General features: G+C 30.1%; 1 protein-coding gene and 1 long non-coding RNA gene across 5 annotated transcripts; both read right to left on the reverse strand.

Moving 5' to 3' along the window:
• Positions 1 to 3111: 3111 nt before the first annotated feature.
• LOC105132554 (NAC transcription factor 29-like) lies at positions 3112 to 5180 on the reverse strand. The gene is made up of 3 exons (XM_011036122.1): positions 4787 to 5180; positions 4251 to 4579; positions 3112 to 4074 (listed from the first exon to the last, which is right to left on the reverse strand). Exons 1-3 carry the CDS (start codon positions 4947 to 4949, stop codon positions 3454 to 3456), a joined length of 1113 nt encoding a protein of 370 aa, XP_011034424.1. The 5' UTR covers positions 4950 to 5180; the 3' UTR covers positions 3112 to 3453.
• Positions 5181 to 8405: 3225 nt separating this feature from the next.
• LOC105132555 (uncharacterized) lies at positions 8406 to 12955 on the reverse strand. 4 transcript variants are annotated; one of them, XR_843598.1, is made up of 3 exons: positions 11777 to 12955; positions 10615 to 11626; positions 8406 to 9447 (listed from the first exon to the last, which is right to left on the reverse strand). It is a non-coding gene; the product is annotated as an uncharacterized LOC105132555 (long non-coding RNA). The 4 variants fall into 4 exon arrangements; XR_843596.1 differs by having other exon boundaries at positions 10615 to 10813; positions 11224 to 12955; XR_843597.1 differs by having other exon boundaries at positions 11224 to 12955.
• Positions 12956 to 22350: the final 9395 nt, after the last annotated feature.

A 22350-nucleotide genomic window follows, 5' to 3' on the forward strand; every position in this document is an offset into this window, starting at 1 on the left:
GTTTTTTTAAAATTATTTTTATCAATTTTATTTTTTTAATATTGAATTGATTGAGAATTTAGTTCTGTAGTTTTTTTATTTAAAACATTATAAATTGCTACGATATTTTTTTATATGATTTTTTATGAATTTTGTTTTTAAAAGGATTTTTATCGATTTTATTTTTTTCATATTGATCTACATAATTTTTTTATGAATTTTTTCTTTTTTTTAAAGGATCTTTGTCGATTTTTTTTTATATTGAGCTATTTGAAAATTTTACTACGTAGTTTTTTTTTTTAATATTGTGGATTGTTACAATGTTTTTCTATATAATTTTTATTTTTTTATAGTGTTTCTCTTTCTATATTTTTTTTAATATTGAGTTAGTTAAGAATTATAACTGTAGATTTTTTTATGAAACACTATAGATTATTATAGTGTTTTCCTAGTTTTTTTTTTTTGTTTTTTTTAATTTTTTTTACAAACCCGAGAAAACATACAAACATATTATAATAAGCCAAGCGGTATCGCATGGAGATGGCATCAAGAAACTCTCTATACGGCATATCATATAAAAGAGATAAATATATGTTGAAAATATTTATTTGTCTTCAATCAATTTAGAAATTACAAATGAGCAATGTGAAAGGATTTCAACGCCCTTAAAAGTCAACTTTAACCTCTTTTTTTCGTAGAAGCTTCCATCTCGAATACTGTACGTATATATACCAGACACATAGTTTATGGTCCTACCTAAAATTATATATTGTTTGTTCTAATTATCATGTGGCATTAATTGGCATAATAAGACTAAATCATTTTTTTCTCTCTCAATATCATTAGTCACAAACAACTAAAATTAATATATTCATTAAAAATATATTCTTGTAGTCTAACTTAAAAAATAACATAATTTATCAAGATGATATAAATTCTTCCAGCCTAGCTTGAAAAAAAATAAAAATACTCTGCTGGCTTCTTCATCGTTGTCAGTGAAGTTTAAGATAAAAAGTCGGCTCTTCACAAATTAATGCTAGAGTTAATTTAATTTTACATATCTTGTTTTTTTAAGAAAAAATTAATTTTTTTATTTTTTTTAAAATTATTTTGATATCCTCATATTAAAAATATTTTTTTAAAAATAAAAAAATATTATTTTAATATAAAATTTTAAAAAATTATTTTAAAAAATAACCATAACTACATTTTTAAATACACAAAAAAAATTTAACAATGTAATATATTATGTTAGCAGTAATTCTAAGGAAGTGCTCCAATCCAACATTCGTCGTTACAAATGAATGACGCTAGATAGCAGGGAAAGCTATGCTGTAGATAAAGTTATTATTTCTTTATCATAAAAAAACAAAACGTGCTAATGTTTTCTGAATAAAAAAATAATCATGTGAAAGTTTACTGGATGAATCTGACAGGTTTAAAGGTAATATAGGTAATTAATAAAAATAAAAATTAACTAAAATAAATTTAAAATAATAATATTATTTTTATAAAAAAATATTAAAACAATAATATATTAAAAAACTTAAATAAATCTAAATTAACCGTATAATATACCATGTTAGCAGTAATTATAAGGAAGTGCTTCAGTCCAACAATCCTCGTTACAAATGAATGACACTAGATAGTTGGTAAAGCTATGCTGTAGATAAAATTATTTTTTTTCTATCATAAAAAAACCCAACGTGTGGCTACTGTTTTTTTGAATGAAAAAAATAATCATATGAAAGTTCACTGATACGGTTAGAAGTAATTTAAATGAATAGTTAAAATATAATTAGATTAAAATAAATTTAAATTAATATTATTAAAAAGAAAATATTAAAAGAATAATATATTAAATTAATTTAAGTGAACTTGAGTTAATTTTTTAAATCTATAATTCAAGTCATTAAATTATAAAAAAACTCATATAGATAAATTAAAATAAATTATGATATCTAATTTTTAATCAACTCAATATTTAAAATTAAAAATATTTTTTTTTAAATACAGTCAAAAACAATTTGAGTTAACTCAGTTAACGTATCAAATTTATAATCTAGATTATAATATAGAGATAAATCCATGAGTTAGTTAGATTAATTTGTAAAATTTATAATATGTATCATGAAACTGAAATAACTATATATAAAATAAAATATAAAAAATATTTTAAAAATAGATTTTAAAATAATAAATAATGTTTTGTGCCGCCTCCTTTGGTTGCTGTTAATTAATATTTATATGAGGTGAGGTTTTGAAAAGAAAAGGAAAATATAATCGATCAAATCCAACATATACTCAGTACTATCACATGCATGAAGCTCTGAAACACCGCCAAACAAATGTTTATGTACTCTGACACGTTAACCTTTCTCTAGTTCAATGCATCTGGATCCACACACACTCACACGTTTGCCTTTTGTATGTTACATGCTTGTTATTTTCTATTTTAAATGCTGTAAACACAACGTGCCACTATATATATATATAGAGAGAGAGAGAGAGAGAGAGAGAGTCACTTCAAGAATGATGCATACCAGGAGATAATAACAAATATATGCCAAGAATTTTTTAAATTTAGGTAAGTCCACTCCATGGAGGAAAATATGAAGCTGTTTAAGCTATCCTTTGTTTTTGGTGAACATGAGAAAAAAAATAAAATTGCTGGACGGCTCCGATTAATAAAACCTTTGCTTCTTTGTACCCTCTTGATTTTAGCAGAAAACGGAGACAGACAATGATTGGATTAAATATTTGGAGGTGAAATGTTTTATAAGATATTAAAAAAACATCAGATTCATTATACTAAAAAATAAGAGAGTTATTATGAAAAATACTGAATATGGAAGTGTAACATATATCCTTACTAAATTTCCTATTAATTATTCCCCTTAGGGATATATATAAAGATTTTAAAATATTTGCAAGTTTAAAAACATCACCAGTAATTGTTGTCTTTTCATAGACAGATTTATACACAAATAGTAATATGTATTTAGGAAGCGACGGGATTGATTCGCCAGCTATCAAAACACTTCAAAATAAGAATAAACATAAAGAAAGTGATGTAATGTAAGGATCAAGAAATTCGGTGTGGAAGATTAAATTTATTCCAAGACAAAAAATAAAAAAGAGTAGCAATCACATATATTTCAAAGCAGAAACCAATCCATTTGATCTGCCAGTGCAATCATTGTACAATCTTCTCTACAAAAATCATGTATGATTCCAAAATGACACCTCCCCCTTCCTGTCTTTTTCTGTCAAACTCATCCATGACTATCAACATAGGCATCTTCTTCTTCTTCTTCTTATACCATATCAAGTAGTTGTTTGTCAATTTGTAAGACAAAAAAATCAGACCCCCACACGCATCTAATGGTAATAATCCTTAATGCTATTTGTTTTCTCACATAAATGTTTTTTATATATATAAATATTCCCTTTCTCTCTCGAGGACCTTTCATTTTAACCTAGAAATTGAAGATGTGGGCTCAAAAGCAATTGCTGGTCCAAGAATGGCTGGCTTAGGAAATTGTATTGACCCATATCAGTTTGAGTATTATTGTTGGTGTTTGAGAAACTGCAAGAGTTCATGAACTTTTTTGATGGATGCAGCAAGTCCTCGTCAATGTGTGGAAGCTGGCGCTTGAGTTTATTCTCCTGCACGTTTGGCATTGAAGTGTTCAACTGAGGTAACTTTTGAAGAAAGGAACAGCTGCTCGTGCTGTTACTGTTGCTTGCACAGTTGCTGTTACTGAAGAAAGGTTGGTCCAACTGTGTTGCAGTACTACTATTCAATGTAGGGTTTGACTCAAACCCTGTTGGATTGAATGGGTTATCTGCCAGGAAACTACTCCACATGGAAGAGTCCATGGCATCTAACAAGTTGGAGAAAGAACAAGATTGCTGGGACATGAGAGTATTCTTGTTGCTTGTGGGTAAAAGGTTTTCTTGGACAAATTGTTGTTGTTGTTGTTGATGTTCTTCTTCTTCTTCTTGGTCATGTTCACTGGATATTAATGCCCTTGGAGATGAAATTAAAGCTTGGGACTTCTTGTAAATCCGGCAAAGAACCCAATCATCTAACTGCAAAAACAAAAACAACCTAGTAAGACAACTCAAGCTAGGTGGGACATAAGCTAAAAATGACTTGCCCTAAAACCATGACGTCCTCGAAAAAATATCTTAAATCATAACAGAGACAATTCCTTGCAGACACTAATAAGAGCACAACTTGCAATATAATTGTTAATTACGCTTACCCTCATGGATGAATCTTTTGGCTTCATGGGTTTGTTGTTGTTGTTGCGGGTGGGAGTATCTGCTAGGCGATACTCATGCATGATCCAATTAGTCTTGACACCCTTTGGAGGCTTTCCCTTGTAGAAAACAAGAGCCTTTTTAACTCCAATGTTCTCTTGCCCTCCAACTACACCTCCTGGTGCCATTGTTGATGCCATTATGATTTTGTCTGTCCCAGTGGCCTTCCAATATCCAGATGCAGCTGCTCTGTTGGGCCTTGCTCCATTGGGGTACTTGCGATCTCTAGGACTGAAAAAGTACCATTCTTTCTCCCCCAAGGAAGCTTTAGCTGATATAAAATTAACAAACACCGAACACAAGTCCCTAATTAGTAACATGTAATCTGAAAGAGCACAAGTCACTTGTTTTTTAGACTTCAATTGGTTTTAGACATTAATTTTGACAGATAATATTTTAAACTAAATGACATAAGAAAGCATATAATATAGAAAACAAATTAAGCATGGTGTTCGAGGGTATAGGATAAAAAAGAAACCTGGCAAGTCCCACGGATCAAACTTATAGATGTCAACATCTGCTATGATAGACACAGGAAACGGTGTGGATGCCAACTTCTTCCTAAGGTAATGGAGGATGAGCTCCTCATCTGTCGGGTGGAACCTAAACCCTGGGGGCAAGCCTGATTGCGGGTTCTTCATGCCAATCTAAGATTAGAATAATGGACCGCCCAAAATAATAAATAAGATTAGTCTAGGTTGAAGATATATTTTGATATCGATATCAATATATATCAAAGAAGAAGAAGAAGAAACGATTGAACAAGCTGGGAAAGAAGCCTAGAGGTCTTCTAACACTTAAGCTAGGTTTCGATAAGCGAACAAGCTACGAGAGAGACCGAGAGAGAGAAGGAGATTGAAATTTTTCGAAGGAGAGGGTGGGGTGCCAATTTATGGTGGTGGAGGTTTGTCCTCATGTGGAAAATAGGATCAGAACAAATATTTTTTTTTAAAAAGAAAGTAGCATAGTTTAGATTGGACCCAAGCTAGCTGTTGGGGGATTGATATAATTGGTCGCTTCCACTTTTTTGTCTTCAACATTTCATGGAAAGATGGCGGCTTCTTCAAAGGATGTGAGCTCCATGCTTTCATCTCATGACATCATCTCTTAACTCTTTCGGACAAGCACTTGACACGCGTCCTCTGAACCCCTTCATCTGCTTTCCCAAATCTTTATCAAGCCCCTTAATTGGGCTTGATGGTCTCAATCATCCTCTGGCGTAAGTTTATGCATCTCTTGACTTTTTGATCCAAATTTTCGATGGATGGATAGACATCTCCTGTTACAAGCTCAAAACTCGGTCTATGGGGGGGGCCTCTCACACAGTGGAACGCAGACACAAAGGACAAAATGTACAGAAATGACAAAGGGCCACAAGCATGGAGATTTACTGGATAATAGAGGCTTTAACACTCTATGATAGATATTTCTATGGCGATGTGACGGGGTGTTGGTGTGGATAAAAAAAGAGAGTAAGTTCTTTATTGTCTGGTAAAAAGTTATTCTGTGACCTAACTATATGGGCAGCCGACATTAACATTATCTAAGCAAATATATTTGTGTCAATGTTGCTTAAATATCAAAATAAACTGACGAAATCAGCTCATAATTTATTGATCAGTGATTCTGTTAACGTTTACAATGAGACAAGCAACTCCAGTATGTCAAACTTTCTTGCCAAGGACAATATTCAAAATAAATAATAATAAAATAAACTACACAACAAAAAACAAAACCAAAAAGCTCCAAGAACAAACGGACCGTGCTGCGTAAAGTTTACGAAAGAAAAATTGATATTAATTGTTGGCCGTGAAAGAGCACACGCTTGTTCTTTCTTATCCACTTATAATTTCCTGTTAGTCAAGGACCACCACTTAAAATTAACAAAAAAAATAAAAAATAAAAAAAGAACTCATCGTACAATTCATTGGTGGATTCCAATAGTATTTTTATGGTTTCTTTTTTAACTATTTTTTCTTTCCAATTTAGTTTTTTAATGTTATATTGACTGGAATTTAAAATTGATCATTTATTTTTACTTGTATATTAAATGGTTATTAAGGTCAAGAAAATCAACCCGTCATCGGGTTGGTGTGATTGATTTCATTAAAAAAGATTAGATTTAGTTCTTTTTAGGAAACTAAAATGAGGGGATCAAAATTGAAAGAAATGAGAAATACTTGTCCTTTTAATTTTTTTATGAAAAACAATGTCAATTCTAACTTTTTCTCTATTATTTTTTTCAGTCATTATTTTTTTCAATTAAATCCTTTAATTTATTTTTTATATAATTATATAGATCATAAAAACTTGTCTCATCAAGTATTTTTGTGCTCTATTCGACAAAAAAATAATCCAATTTCATTTATTTGTGCTTTATACTGTAGACACGAACCTATTCCTGTAATCTTCAAAGCTGTACTGCTGGGAAGAAGCCTGTGATAAATATGCAAAGATCATGATGAAAATCCTCAGCCCTCCCTTTCATTAACAGTCCCTCATTTAGACCTACTTAGTAGATGAGCATTCAAGTTCGATTTAATTATAGATTAAACAATGAATTATTGGCACGTCAGTATTTTAACATGTTGATTTTATTTCAATTTGAACTACCAATTGAAATCTTTCCTCCCTATTATACTTTCAAAACACAAGTAATTTGACAAACCAGCTTACGGTGTTCAGGCTAGTCAAGGATCTTACATAAATTAACATTTGACAATCAGCAAATCAGAGGGTCAATTCTTAAACAGGTTTCAATCACACGTGTGGTGTAAAAGATAGGTGGGGTTTTGATTTTTTTAGTCATGGTAACATATACCAAACATAGAATCCCCCCTAACCCATTATTTTTTTTTCAAAGTCTTACCAAACACAAAGCAGCTTTGGTCATGGAAGGATCATGGCTCCTTGATTCCAAACATTCATGGTGCTAATGACGTGTTCTAAGTATTATAATAACAAGCACCAACACCACAAATAATCGTTTTCGTGTTCTAAATCATCCGAGAGGTCATTGCTTCTAAATTCGTTATCACTACGGGAGATGGTTTCCTTAATGCAACTCGTAAGGCTGATTTTGTATAATTTAAAGGATATGCCTCGTAGACTTGGAAAACAACAGCATTATCCAATAACAGAGGGTTGATTTTAAACTGTATGTTCTTTGTTTGATAGCAAGAAAAGATATCAGATAATATTATTTAACATGTCTTCAGTAAGGTGAAACTTCCTGGCAACCATTTGCAGCGGAAGAAGTGAGAATAAAAGAAGAAGAAATTGCTGTTCCTAAGGACGGGAAGATGGGGAGGTTTCCATGATATAATGGGGCCAAAAGGGTTTTGAGCAAAAATGAGGTGCCACAATTGGACAAAAGCTGAAGAATGAGACAAGTGGGTGGATGAATTTGATAGGTTTTGGGGAGCATCTGCTAAAGAGTGCATGATTATCCACGATTCCTGATACTAGATGTTTATCCTTGGAATATGCTTTTGTCTCGATGATAGAGTCCACGTTATTGTGTTTTTAACAAATACAGCGAAGCTAAAAACAATAAATAAATAAATAAACATGGAACTTGAAAATTTAATGATAAAAAATTATTACAAATATAAAATTTTAATTCATAATTTTAATCTATCTAAAAAAATAATATTGATAAAAATTATCTCCTTCTAAGGTTTGCAAAACCTTAATTAGCTCATAAAACAAATCTCAACTAAAAAACAAAATCAAAATCAAAATACACAAACAAAATAATCATGAATTCCAAAACAACACATAAAACAAAATAAAACAACAAAATTAACAAAAAAAAGCCGATAGTTAGATTTTTAATATCTTAAAATCTGACAATCCACATATCAACTATTATTAAAAAAACACTACAAATTCCTGTAAACAAATCAAGTTTAATTTAACAGTAAGATAAAAAGTTATAATTTTTTAGACTTTCAGTCTAGTTTGGAACAGTCAAATCTTTTCTTGTATTTAAACATGTTTCACTAATACACAAATATATCTTATATGTTATCCATCTACAATAAATTCTTACCTAACCGCTAAAAATCAACCCTGAATCAATTCCAGCTATATCATTTACCATGAGGAATAAGATTTATGCTTCGAGTTATGTCATGTGTGATGTAAAGCAAAAGTATCAGGGGTTTTCACTTTCTGATGTTCTCTCTCCTTTCCCATATAATAGGTAACTTTATTTTTTTGGACAAGTCATATAGTAGGTAACTTGTTCAGCTAAAATTCACATACCCACGTGCCAAAAATGGAATATAAAAATTATTTTTCTCGCCGTCCCTTGACAGGCAGCCCATGATCTTTGTCCCAGTCGCAGTTTTTGAGCTTTATAGATAGACAGAAGAACAAAGAATACCTAGGTAAAGGCAAAGCCAATATCAGTTGAGAATTTAAAGGTATTCCTCCTGGCTGGTCAATAGGACACCCCACGCTCTTCTGAGTGCCTTGACTTTCAATTAACCTCAAAGGTAGAAACAGAGACGAAAACTCACCTGGTTCGCCGCTCCCAACAAAAGCCAAAATCATCCTTATCTGATCATTATATTGATAAGAAAAGTATTTCATAGGCATTTGATTCCACATCTTTTCATCCAAACATGCATGGTGCGCTGCAGCTTGAAAACATTTGCACTAGAATGACATGTGATTGGTTGTTATCTCCTTGACTGTGAACGCAAGATCGTGATGCACAGATGTATGTTGGACTAGTCAATAGGCATGACAAGCATGCAGTATGAACATGCAATAGCTAGCTGATTTCCATCCATGAAAAGGTCATAGTTGATTATGACCCCTTGTCGTTATCCACGTGTAGCTCACCTAACCTAGCAGCTAGTTGCCACCCCATGTCAAATGTTGAAGGACCGGGTTTCTCATTTGAGCCACAACATAATGAGTTAGGCCAAACATGGAACTCACACGAATCCACAGGTCATGGACTACTCTCCATAACCTTATCGCAAAAATGCTTTAGAGAAAGAAATGGAGAACTTGTTTTCAATATCTATTGGTCCTTGCGCAGAAAACGAAGACCAGAAGCCAGATTTTAACTTCCTGTTGCTACTATGTGTCCTCTGTTCAGCGTCTGGTGTTCCTTAACCTACACTGTTAACAAACAGGGAAGCACGTACAATGATTAGCTTTAGAAGTGTAGAGCCACACACATAAAAGCTCTAAACTAAAGTACACGGATATGAGAAATTGTTGGCTTTAGTTGAAAATTGTTCATTCACCCAGAGGAAGAAAAATGCTACTCTACAACAACTTCATTGTTGCAATTCAAGGGGAAGAAAGAAAAAAGAACACATTGTTCACGCACAGCAAGAATAAACTCAACATAATATTCCAATGTTCCAATGATTAATAACTTCTTAATGAAGGCCTCTATGAAAAACCATGCATATAGTTGGTAAATAGTTCAAGTCTATTATCTCTCCCAACATGTAAAGATCGTAAGATTTAAAACGGAAAGAAAAATTCCAGCGCAACTGACAAGGAAACAACATAAACTGGCCAACAACCTCAACTAAAATGGAAGATTCAACACAAGCAACTATCCAGAATCCGAGCTCTCCTGCAATTCTTAGCAACTAATTTGTGACCTTTTCTTTTGATAAATCAAGGTCAATTTTATCGACAAAGTGAACAATTAAAAAAGAATACAAGTTCCTTCAACAAGCTTTAGTTGATTTAGGTGGAAGCTAAAGATAACAACAAACAAAGAACACATAATCCTTTATGAGCAATAGGGACCATAGATGTGAACCTCAAATTCACAGGTTTTATTCTCTCTAAAATAATAATACTAAAGTCTAACTTCTTAGGAGGTTTACAAGCCTTAAATAAATTAAAAACCTTACCTTAACTAGAAAAAAAAAATCCAAAATTACAAGGATGGAAGCAAGAAATCCGAATGAAGCAGGAAATCTAGAAATAACAAGGAAAATCACAAAAACTACCAAAAACCAAGAGTCTGGGCGAGTTTTTTGATCCAACAGTCAGATAAAAAATTATGGATCTTTCAAGTCATCATTCTGAAATCATTTTATTTTATTTATAGATTACAAACCCATTAAGAAGTAGAAAACCTAGAAATAACAAGGAAAATCATTGTATTTTATTTATGGATTAAAAAGCCAGACTATATCACTAGTAAACCAACTACCAACTCTAGCAACCCAAATCATATTCTAAAATGATCGAAAGGAATTTGCGCAAAGCCAGAGCCAGAGCCAATACAAAAGATTCCCTTTCTCATGTCAGAGAGCATACCGGTGGTTTGGCATTCAACAGACTACTCTCTTAAAACCAGTTGGTATTTGGTAACATGCTCTCACGATGATATTGATGGTGACAACCCTTGGTCAAAAGAAGAGCACTGATATAACTGACTGGCATAATAATGCCACTTCCCACTCAAATGAAAATGAAGTTGATTGAAGCCCCATTATTGAGCCTTGAAAATGACATCCTACAATAGTTTCAGCCAATAGATATCACTCCTGAGTCAGGAATCAACCACACATCTTTAAACTGATATCGGACCTCCTTAATATGGCACCCTACAATACCTTAAATCTATATACGTGGCTAACATCTAATTTGCCATGGAATAGACAAGCGAAAAAAAGAAAAAAAGAAACGAGTACTTTAAAAGTAATTGTATTGGATCAATTTTATCTTTCCCAATATGTAAAGATCAAATATCAATTTAAAAGTAAAGAAGTTCAAACGAGGGGCATGCATACAAGGGGATCATAAAGGAAAACAACTCAAAATATACTCATCTGTTTCAGCTGCTTAGCACACGTTGTTGAAAGCAAATTTTGTGAAGGCATCTAGTATAACATAAATAGAGAACAAAGAATTCACGTAACCTACCTCAACTAGATTGGGATTGGCATTTAGTTGAGTGAGTTAAAAAGTGGTACATGAGTTCATAGAGCTTTCGATGCTGTAAGTTGAGAACTGCTGATTGAGATTTAATATATTAAACAAGAACCAACCGCTCCAAAAAGAAAATCCATTCCCTCTCAGGCTATCACAACTCTTTTAGAGTCGGCTTGTAGGAGAAAGACTTTCCCATTATCAGTTTCCTTAGAGATGGTTCTGGTTTGATTTACTGTCTGACTGCTACACAATTGATCACCTCTTGAATCAGTTATTTGCTTATTAGACAACAAGTAACAGAGCATCTCAACTATCTTCAGTTGTAGCAATAGCCATTATTTGTTTGTTCCAAATCGCAATATTTGCAGGCTACATCCAACTTTCCATATAAAAACTAATATACCAACAAAACAAATGAGCTACGATCAGGACTTGAAACATTTGCATTTCATCTCACAATCTAAACTCATTGACATATTCATGCCATAGACAGAATTTTAGACATGATGTGCATATATCAGTTGGCATCCCATCTCTCTCTCACCTTCTTGAAGAGTGCACACATTTCTTCCCCTGTAATGAGAATACAAAAGAATTCACAGCAAGTTTGTAAATTGTAGGGAGGATGTACCATGAGTCCACAAGAAACAATCCAAAACCCCTTCAGCCTCATCGGCTTTTCGTGCATGGATTATTCAATGAAGTGAGAAAGTCAGAAGCCATCATTGTCATAAGAGAGAGCTTCCCCAAGAAGCACCCTGAGTTAAGCTGGTACACGACATCTTTATCGCAAAAGATCACGTGCTAGCATCTAGCACATTCTTATACCGGCAAAGAGTGAAAAACAGACCGAAAAAACTCAATGTCCCCATATCAAATTTAAGACATTTCTATGAGTAAGAAATGTTTTCATACCTGCAGCAAAGCAATGCACTAAAGTGGATTTGTTCCAGTGATTGGATCTGCAATGCGGGCCTTTTTACAATCTAGAACCGAAGAACCCATTAATGTTAACTTGTAATTCTAGCAATGACTCCAGAATTTCAAAAGCCTAAGCATCAGAAGAAGAAATAAAAGATCACAGAATGGAGCACAAACTGTTTGTGAAAATGACTTGGTGAAGCAAACAAAGTGTTATTTACATGTAAAAAGAATTCAACGAGAAGCAAATTGATAGTTCACCATTTGCTGGAGTGATGGAAGTTGCTTCTTCTTCGCTATCAATCAATGAAATTTCAAGTGTCTGAGTGAAATTGCCTGGAAGAGAGAAGGCATGTGATGAACGGCATTTCAAGTATATCACCTTTACTAGGCCGGATCTGCACTTGATTATTCAGGTGCACTGCAGCCACCACTTCAATTTTTTTCGTGTTGACAACTGTGGGCCTGCTCTCTTACCCATCTATTGTCTCGCCCAGTAAAGATGCTTGTTGTCATTCTGGGCTTTGCCCACCTTTACTTGTCAAAAACCTTCTTTTTTTTTTTGTTTGTTTAGTAGTCGCATATGGGGAATTATGGTTCATGAGAAGAGATAAAATCACATGCCATCTTGTAAAAATAGATAAAAAAAATATTATTTAATATATTTTATTTAAAACAAGTATTCATAATTTATAGGTTCTTTCTCTTGTCGCAATTTGCAGCTCGTGGCAATCATTCTCATGAATCTATATTATTAAGAATAATATAGATAAAAAGGATAATGATTTTTTATGTTTTATCAGTAAAACAAAGGAAAGAAAGTAATTAATTAGTATTTTATTTATTAAAAACTCTAATTGATATCAACCTACGGTTTACTTTATTAAGTTGTATTATTTATTTGTTTGACTTAAATTAAGGTACTATTATATTTTCTAACTGTTAATCTATTTAATATTTAAGAAAAATTCTTCTCAACAAAAATATTTTTATTTTATCAAGTTAAAATCTAATCATTTTAATACAAATACATAAAAAAATAAAATGAATCATTTTTTAGTTAATATCAGGAAAATATCTTATGTATAAGTTCATAATCTCATATATTAAAAAAACAAAATAAAGTTTTTTGGTGTCTTTGAAATGGAGACCAAGTTTTAACAGATAATTATAAACTAGTTATGATATTTTTTGACTGATTCTTGTATTTTTTTTTCAAGGTATGATAAAAATATAATTTTTTATAAAAAATAAAATATGTATGAAAATTCTAGAATATGGTAATACCCAATAAAAAAAGAAATTTTTTTATTTTTTTATTTTTTTGGCTTTGTTTAGCAAAAAAACCCATTTTTCTTTGTAATAAAACCACTAAAATAGGTTTAAGGGGTATTTTTCAAATACATCCTTAAAAAAAAAAACTTTTAATAAAAACATGACAAACCAAAAAGTGTCTTAAACCTTTAATCTAATTTTAGCCTGACCGGATTGATTTAAAATGTTTTGTTCGACCATAAATCAAACAAAAAATCTTGGTTTGACATGAAAGCAACCTAAAAACAAAACCAAATAAAAAAATAGATTATATAAAAAACACAAAAACTAAAAAAAAAAAATTGAACTAAAAGGATCAAATATAAAAAAATAAAAGATCACTAGGAACTCTATAACCCAAACTTAGTAAAGTGAAACCAAAATCAGATTAGATACGATCAAAACAAAGGCATATACATGTTAAAAATCATGCAAATATTAATAATCTACCATCTATTCACTTTGATTATCACATATATATATAAACTCAAGCATGCTATGATAGTCTCTTTTTGAATTAGAAAATATATTTAAAACAACTACTCTATTTTGTTTTTTTTGGAAAGTATTTCCTCTCATCAACTTAGTACCATATATTAGGCTCTTAAACCTTTATATTTGTGTTTTTATTTTTTTAAAATATTTTTCTCTCTTTTTTCTCCATTTTTTTCTTTTTCTTAAATGGATATTTATAAAATTTTGCTAAGGTTTTGAAAGGTCTTGAATTCATTTTTGATTTCTTGATCTTGAGACAAATGTTGTAAACCTTTGATAAGAACCTATTTAGAAGCTTTTGTGTATGAACACACGAAATGAAGGTCGGTTTTGACACTATTATGTTTCAGTTATAAATGACTAAGTTGCTTATTTTTATGTCTTTGTTGGAGTAATTATGACATCATCGTCATCTAAGACCATTTGAAGTTGGTAGAGGGGATTCACACATTTATTTGGATCCAATCTTATGCATTTTAAAGGTTTGTAACTTCACATTCATTCGTTTGAAGTTGCGAACTCGATCAGTCAAAACTATTAAAATAGAGGTTAGTTTATCAAACAACATGCAACGCACATTCTCTTCATGAAGTTTAAATGACTCATCATTTAGAGTTTTTAATTTGGGATTGAAAATCTTTGTTTGAGTCTTTGTTCTTTCAATTTTTTTTAATTGCACTTATAATTACCTTTAAACTTTTAATTTTATACAATTTCACCCTTGATAAGCTCAATTATCAGCCACTAAGTGACCATCTTTTTTATTCTGGTCATTGGTTCTAAATTTGTCCATTGTGACCCTCAATTAATAAATAAATTTTTAATTTTTTTAATTTGGCCTCTAATTTAGTCAATTTCATCCCCTATACCACTTTTTTTTTTCAATTTGGTCCTTGGATTTGGATTTCTCTAATGAAGTCCCTAATTGTCCATTAAACTTCAATATTCATGCAATTAAGCTTTTAATTTGATCAAATTAACTCTTAAAAATTACAATTCAACCCTAGACTTTAATTTATTTCAATTAAAGTTTAAATTGACTTCAAAATTATTTTTTCTTGTAATTAAACCTTGAAAAATTTTAATTGAGTCCTTAAACATTCAATTTTGAATTTTCCTCATCAAATTGAATTTTATTTTTTTTTGTCAATAAGGTCTTAATCAGTTTAAAATATATTGTCAAATTTTACAATCTTGGATATTTTGATCTTTCTCAACTACTATTCAAAAATTCATGGGCATTCTGGTATATTCATCTTACTAATTTATTTTTTTATTTTATTCCAACTGTTTTTTATTTTTATTTTTTGTATTTTCTCTTTTTTTTCTGATTTTTTTTTATTTATATGAGAACTCTAAAAATGGGTAACAATATCTCTTATGAATTTAAAGGAAACGTGTGCTTTAAATTATTTTTTCTTTTAGTTAATATTGGTGATGAGTAGTAAAGCTTTCATTTAATAAAGACAATAACATTAAGAATGAGTGATTTTAAATTATTTTTTTGGGTGACATGCTTATTAATTAAACATTTAGGGAAGTTTGTTTCCACGCTTCCAAATTTTTATCAATACTTCAATTAAATTTTAAAAAATTTAAATGAGAAGACATGGGGCTCTTTTTCCATTCAATCATTAATTTTACAACACAAGACATGAAAAGTAATTTTAATTAGAATAATTTAATATTATCATTTCATGAAATTTAAATTTGTGATCAATTATCATCAAATCTTTAATATTATATCAAAAAAATCATTTTAATTTTTTAAAAATTATATTATTAAATGATACATTAAGAATACTATATCACGTAAAATGAACTATTATTTAAATCTCTCTTGATTTAAAGGGCTGTTTTGGAATGGAGACGATCACTAGGTGATCTAACATGAATATAAAATTATTATTATTATTATAAAAATTATTATTTTTTAAATAAAAATTATTTTAACTTGAAACTTCAATATATTCATCACTATATTATATTTAATTATTTATTTTTAATTAAAAAATACCATGAAAATGATGAAATATCAAACGGTCTAAAGAATAATTTTATATTATTATTTAATAAAATTGAAGTAGAGAAGTGGTAAAATAACTATTTTTCATTACCGGAGGTGTATATATACTTTAATAAGAAAAAATAGGGCATAGAAAATTTAAGAAATTTGGGAAGGGAGGGGTGTTAAGCATTCATTTGATTATTTCTGATTCATAATATGCTGATTTAGATGAAGATTTTCTTCTAAGTATTTCCTAAGCCGATCATATGGTAAAAAGGGTAAATTCCATATATAATGGATTATTGTTACATAAATTATGTATTTGATGTTTTTTTTTAAAAAATCTATTATATAGATGGAAAGATACAAGCCAGATTAGATTTATCCACCTTTTCCATTATTTATTTATTTATTTTCTTTTGAAGCAAATCACAGAGCAGCCATCTTCAACAACGAATTAGGTTTTACAAGGAAGAAAATCTGACATCTTGTAAGACATCAATGCGCAATACAATATTTATTATTTAGATTCCGAACATAAATAACATTAAAATTGTTGCCTTCCATTCAATTTTTCTTACCAGACAAGATCTGCTTACCTCATTTTCACCGAGGATACAAAAACCATCCAATATTAATGTCCTATATAAACCCCCATTGCCTGCCTACGGATTCAATATTGCAAAAACAAGCCTGGAGATATGCCCAGGTCAGTTGGCGATATATCAAGAAATGATGAAAGAAAGCTATTTCTTTATAATTTTTTGGTATATCCTCAAATTGATTTGAGTTTTTTTCCATATGATAATCAATATATTATATTCTTTTTATTTATTTTTTATAATTTGTATCGAGAAAGCCATCGGATATGGAGATGGACTCTGCATGAAGATATTTATACTATACTGTTTCAATTATGCTACCATTAAAACTTGAAAGGGTAAAATTGATTGTATCCATCACATTAATTTGTTTTCATTTGACCCGACACTCCTTCCTTCTCCTTCTTCTTTTTTCAACAATAATATCAAATTTTGCATTCTTTCGACTGCATTTGACGATTTTATTTTGATTTTTCTTTTTTTTATTTTCTTTTTTTTTATCCAATTTGTTAATCTTAGGGTCAAATAATATTTTTTACATGAAAATAATAGTATCATACCCCGCTGAAATGTTTGATGACCAACGAGTATGTTAAAAATACTAAAATACCCCTACAACTATGACTTTAGTTTTTTCAACCAAAATATAATGATAATTTAACTTTATACGAAAAGATAACATTAGTCTCATCCCAAGTTTTAAGAGCTTGGAAAATCCATTATGCAAGTCTATAATGGACTGTGTCTTGATCTACAGTATACTTGCATAGGGTTACCAGACCCAAATTGCCTAAGTCAACTTGAAAAAATTTTAAAAAATATTTGAAGTTTTAATATTTTATATGAGAAAATTAAAAAACAATCCATATAGATAAAAACTAAAAGATTATTTCAAAAGGCTTTTTTATTCCATATTAAAAAGATATTATCTTATCAAATTAAGTTGAAGTATTTATACTAAAAAGGTGTTTTATCCTATATTGCAAAAACATATTTTTCTTGTGAATATAAAGTATATATATTAATGAATTTCAAATTTCATATTAAAAAAATAAAACATTCTTCTAATATTTATATAGTGAACTTTGATGTGGGTTAGTAACCAATTGAAAAGGATGGAAAAAAAAAGGGGTCTCTAGCTAGGGGGAAAACACATTTGAAAAAAAAAAGTCTATCGGGTTTTGTTGGTTTACCCGAATCCCAGGTTGAATTGTCAGGTCAGGTCAAGTCTGATAACTATGCTTAGACAACAAAAAATGAGCTTGAAAGCATTAATTATAACTTATTCATTCCTTTTTTTTGTTCAATAAAACTAGTTAATTGATCCTTAAAATTTAAAAATATAGATTTAGGTTCACTTTTACACTGTTATTTTTTAATATTTTTGAATTTTATTTTTGACCTAGACATCTAGGCCTGACAACCATGCAATAATAAAGTTATAAAATTAGGCAATAATAAGGTTCAAAATTTTTCTCTTATGATCATATATTTCAAATTTTTATATACACTAATAGTTATAATATAGAATAAACTCTCCTTGTAACAAACTTTAACAATTAGATCATATAACATCTCAAATTTAAAAAAGCATGAAACTTTTAAAAAAATTTCCAACACTTGTATGGAAACATAAAATTAATATTTTCATTCACAATGCATACAAAAAAGGAAGGTTTATTTTTGAAGACTTGAAATAAATCACTTCAAACTCAATATATTTTTTTCATTCTTTCCTCTTTGAATATAACAACTTTATAAAATAAGTTGCTCAAACAAAAATGAGTTTATAGCATAGTTTTAAAACCCGGACCGAACCGATGGGTCAACCTAGAACCTGGTTGACCCAAAGCTGGAACCAAGCTGGGTTGATAAAAAAACATGTCAGGATTTGGCCCGGTAAAACCCAGTCGACCAAGCGAGTCAACCCGGAACCCGGTCGACCCAGGTAAACCCGGTTGTGTTTTTTAATATATATACATACAAGTAATCCCATCCGCAGTACAAAAAGATAAGAGGAATTTAAGTTCAAGGCTAAGCTTTTTCCTTATTTAGCTCTTCAGATCTGCAAATCAAGGTAAGATTAAGTTGATGGTATCTCTTTAATTTTTTGTTCTTTATATGGGAAAGGTATTACTAACTCATTGAGAGTCATAATTCTATCTCTCACCTCTTCCGTTGCTGTCAAATAAAAGATTAAAATTCTAGTTTGAGAATGAAAATGATATGGAATAAGTAAGGAAATTGTGGGTTTTCTTTATTGTTGCAAAACCAGGAATTAAGACAGTGCAATTTTACTTTTTACAAGAAAGAAATAGAAATCAAAGAGTAACAACAACCAAGTTTGTATGAGGGAGAGACAAAGGGGTATGGTGTGTGTCTACAACTAGCATACCTTTATTGGTCTGTAGCAGCATCAAATGCCAGCCTTCTGGTTTTCTATGGGTCAAGCAAGAACACTGTTCTCAATTGCTATTTTCAATTTCTATGGCTAGATACTTTGCTTTGAATTGATTTCTTCTAAAAAGACCTATCAGATTCATTCTCATCTTGATTTACTATAAAATTTTTAGAATCTACAAAAGCATTACAGGAAAGGGCTCGTAATGATCTTTAATGTGAGATGTGTTGGGAGCTTTTATAAAAGATTGAGGAGTTGAGGGTTGTTGGGCATAAAAGGATCGTGAATTAAAGAATTCTTGTTTGGAAAACGAAGTAGAAAAGGTAGCATTAGTTCCAAACAAAGAGTAATAAGTGTGCTAGTATTTGTTTTTGTTGGTTTTAATTGCAAGGACACGTAAAAGAAAGGTCAACGCTTTCAAGTCTTTAACTGCAAAGAAATTAATTTTTTTGGGTTGACCTAAGTTGACCCGGGTTAATCCATCTGACCCGTGACTTGATCATTATACTGGGTCAACCACCAGATTGGGTTTAAAAATTATGGTTTGTAGTTAAATTCTACTTCATATGAATGAAAAATCTTATATACATGAGCCAATATTTGTTTTTGCAATCCAATTATGCTGTCAAAAAATTTTAAATTTTTTGACCTGCGAGCGGGATCTGACATGGATGCCAAATTTCTGGTGCTTGGGTCTAGAAGTCATGCTAGATCCAACAAATTGAGTTTGATAGCAATGTCAAACTCAAGCATCCTAGACCTGGTAGCTATGTTAGACCCTATGCCTGAGTTTTGCATCAGACATGGGTGTTAAACCCAAGGCATTTGGGTTTGACAATCATGTCAAACTTATGGTTCTTAAGTTTGCTAACCGTGTCGACCCAAGAAAACAACAAATAAAGAGAGGACAATTATGTATTTTAATTATCAAAAGACAGAAAAAAAAAAGTAACCAATCAATCACCAACAACAATCAAACCATGATATGTCTACATGCGCTACTCCATGTTGAAGAAAACATGGTTGCATATCTAGTTATACAACAGATGATCAGATTTTGTTACGAGGAAGCGTCTCATGCACATTCTTAATGGTACGAGCGCCGCCCATTCATTAGAACATGTAGAACACGTACCAATAACTTTCTTATTAAAAAATAAAAAATACAATGTAAAAATACTAAAACACCCACATAGTCCTCTTAATTACACAAAATACTAGTGTAAAAATACCAAAATACCCCTAGAGACAAAGCTTGTTTTTCATCTTTTCTGAGGCTAAAAGCATTGTTTGCTTACACTTGAAAATTGAAAAAACCCGAACACCCTTATTAAAGAAAGCCAAAGAAATGTTTATTTGCTTATGAAAAGATTAAAAATTAAAAATAAAACTATTATTACAATCCAAAGAAAAATATTTCTTAATTTATAATGATTTCCTCACACCATTCAACTTTTGTTATAATGGGTTAGCATTCATGACTAACATTGTCAATTTATATTTTGTTTTGGTTCGAATTGTCAGTATACCTTATACTATTTTCAAATATAAAACAAAGTGGAATAAATTTTATATCGTTCAAAGATCTCGGGTCATTCTAGATTTTTTGTTCAAATCCTAACAGAGATATTTCATGTTTACTTTATTTATTCCGTTTCAAATAAAAGTTTGAGAAAACTAAAGTGTAATTTTATTATCTAAAGAGTAAAGAAAAGAGACTTGACCTAAAGCTAAAATCTAAATCCCTTATTTTAGGCCTTCTTTTTCAAAACAAAAGGAAATTATTTAAGGTTTGTTTAACACAATTACTAGTAGGTCCCTTATTGTGACATTTAAGATGCAATTGGTGGTCAACTTGAGGAGTAAAAGAAAGCAAGAAGTGATTTTGGCATGTCTCTAGCTATTTGTCAAAGAGAGAATTTAAATATGGGCAATAAATTTTATTGCTTGTATTTTTAAATATAAATGTTGTTTTTTTATTTTTAATATCTAATTTATTAAACTTTATTTTTTAGAGTTGCATGATGGGAGCAATTTGGATATTAAATCATACTCCAGAACTTCAAAAGTTTGCAATTCAAGTTCTTAGTTAATGTTGTAGTGCAACTAAGTATGAGAAAAATTAAAGTATATTTAAATTCATCAATTCTTAAAGGAAAAATTGAATAGAGCACAAGAGACTAAGTGATTTGGTCTTTGTTCGTTACAATTTGAGGATTTAACAAAGACAAAATATAAATATTATCATATTAATAATATTATTAAAAATAATTATTATTATTTTCATTAAAATTAATATTTTTTTAAATGAATTTATCACTAGTATATATGGTTTATATTTTTCATAATCCATCCTTGAGGTCATCCCCCCAAATTTACCTTTTTCCTTTCAAAAAATAAAAATAATAATAACAAGAAGACTGGTGAAGCACAACAACCTAGCCAAAAATAATAATTTCGTTTGTAATATTTTATTTAAATTTTTAATTTAATCAAAAAATTTTAAAAACCCCTGAAATATTACCAACAACTTTTCAGTCTATATGTGATTCCATCTATAATATTTATTTTCAATTTTCGATTTAATAATTTAAAAAAAAAACCCAAATATCACTGGCTTTTTAATCTACTGGTGATTATATCCGTAAAGAACAATAATTAATAGTGCAATTGATAAGTGAACAGTTCCTAAGCTTTCAGGAAAATATCAACAGATTAATTCTGTAGGTAATCATGTATGTAATTGATAACATGAATAGTGCAAATAAAAAGTGAACAGTTTCAGAACTCTATGAAATATAGCGACAAAACTAATTTATTGATGATACCCTCTGTAATTAACACAATAAATAGTGTAAGAAAGAAGGGAACAATTTTAATGCTCTCTAGAATATACTGATAGACTTGTTTCCATCAATGTAAAACAATTTTTGTTGTCAAATTGTATTTGTATTTGTTATCTATCTTTTCTGCAAATTCATAAGATCATGGAAACACACACAACACAATAACATTAGTTCTGAATATAATAATAAAATCACATAAAATAAATGTTTCCTCATCATTTAATAATATTAATGTCATTGTCATTTCATCAAAAGTAATTTCATTTAGAAATTTTACATTATAGTTTATAGCATTACACATTCATGTTGTAAAAATTAATTAGAATTTTCTTCTTCTTCTTCTTCAATCTTGTCATCATCATCTTCATCGCAATATTCTACATTGATTTCATTACTATCATCATCTTCATCTACTTGTGTATGTCAGTTGGTTCTCAAAGAGCATCATTTAACTCCTAAACATCAACAACAACAAAAGTATTCACTAATATTTTTTAGATTAAATTGTGCGTAATTAATAAAACCTTAAAT

Source organism: Populus euphratica, unplaced genomic scaffold, assembly GCF_000495115.2.
Source record: "Populus euphratica unplaced genomic scaffold, PopEup_1.0 scaffold27.1, whole genome shotgun sequence".
Classification (NCBI taxonomy): domain Eukaryota; kingdom Viridiplantae; phylum Streptophyta; class Magnoliopsida; order Malpighiales; family Salicaceae; genus Populus; species Populus euphratica.

What these genes read in the sequence shown, in the direction of transcription:
- LOC105132554 (XM_011036122.1), bottom strand. Translation starts at nt 4,949, where the DNA reads ATGAAGAACCCGCAATCAGGCTTGCCCCCAGGGTTTAGGTTCCACCCG. An exon ending in TGATCCGTGGGACTTGCCAG is followed by an intron (nt 4,580 to 4,786) that starts GTTTCTTTTTTA and finishes ATTTTATATCAG; the next exon opens with CTAAAGCTTCCTTGGGGGAG. An exon ending in CAAAAGATTCATCCATGAGG is followed by an intron (nt 4,075 to 4,250) that starts GTAAGCGTAATT and finishes TTGTTTTTGCAG; the next exon opens with TTAGATGATTGGGTTCTTTG.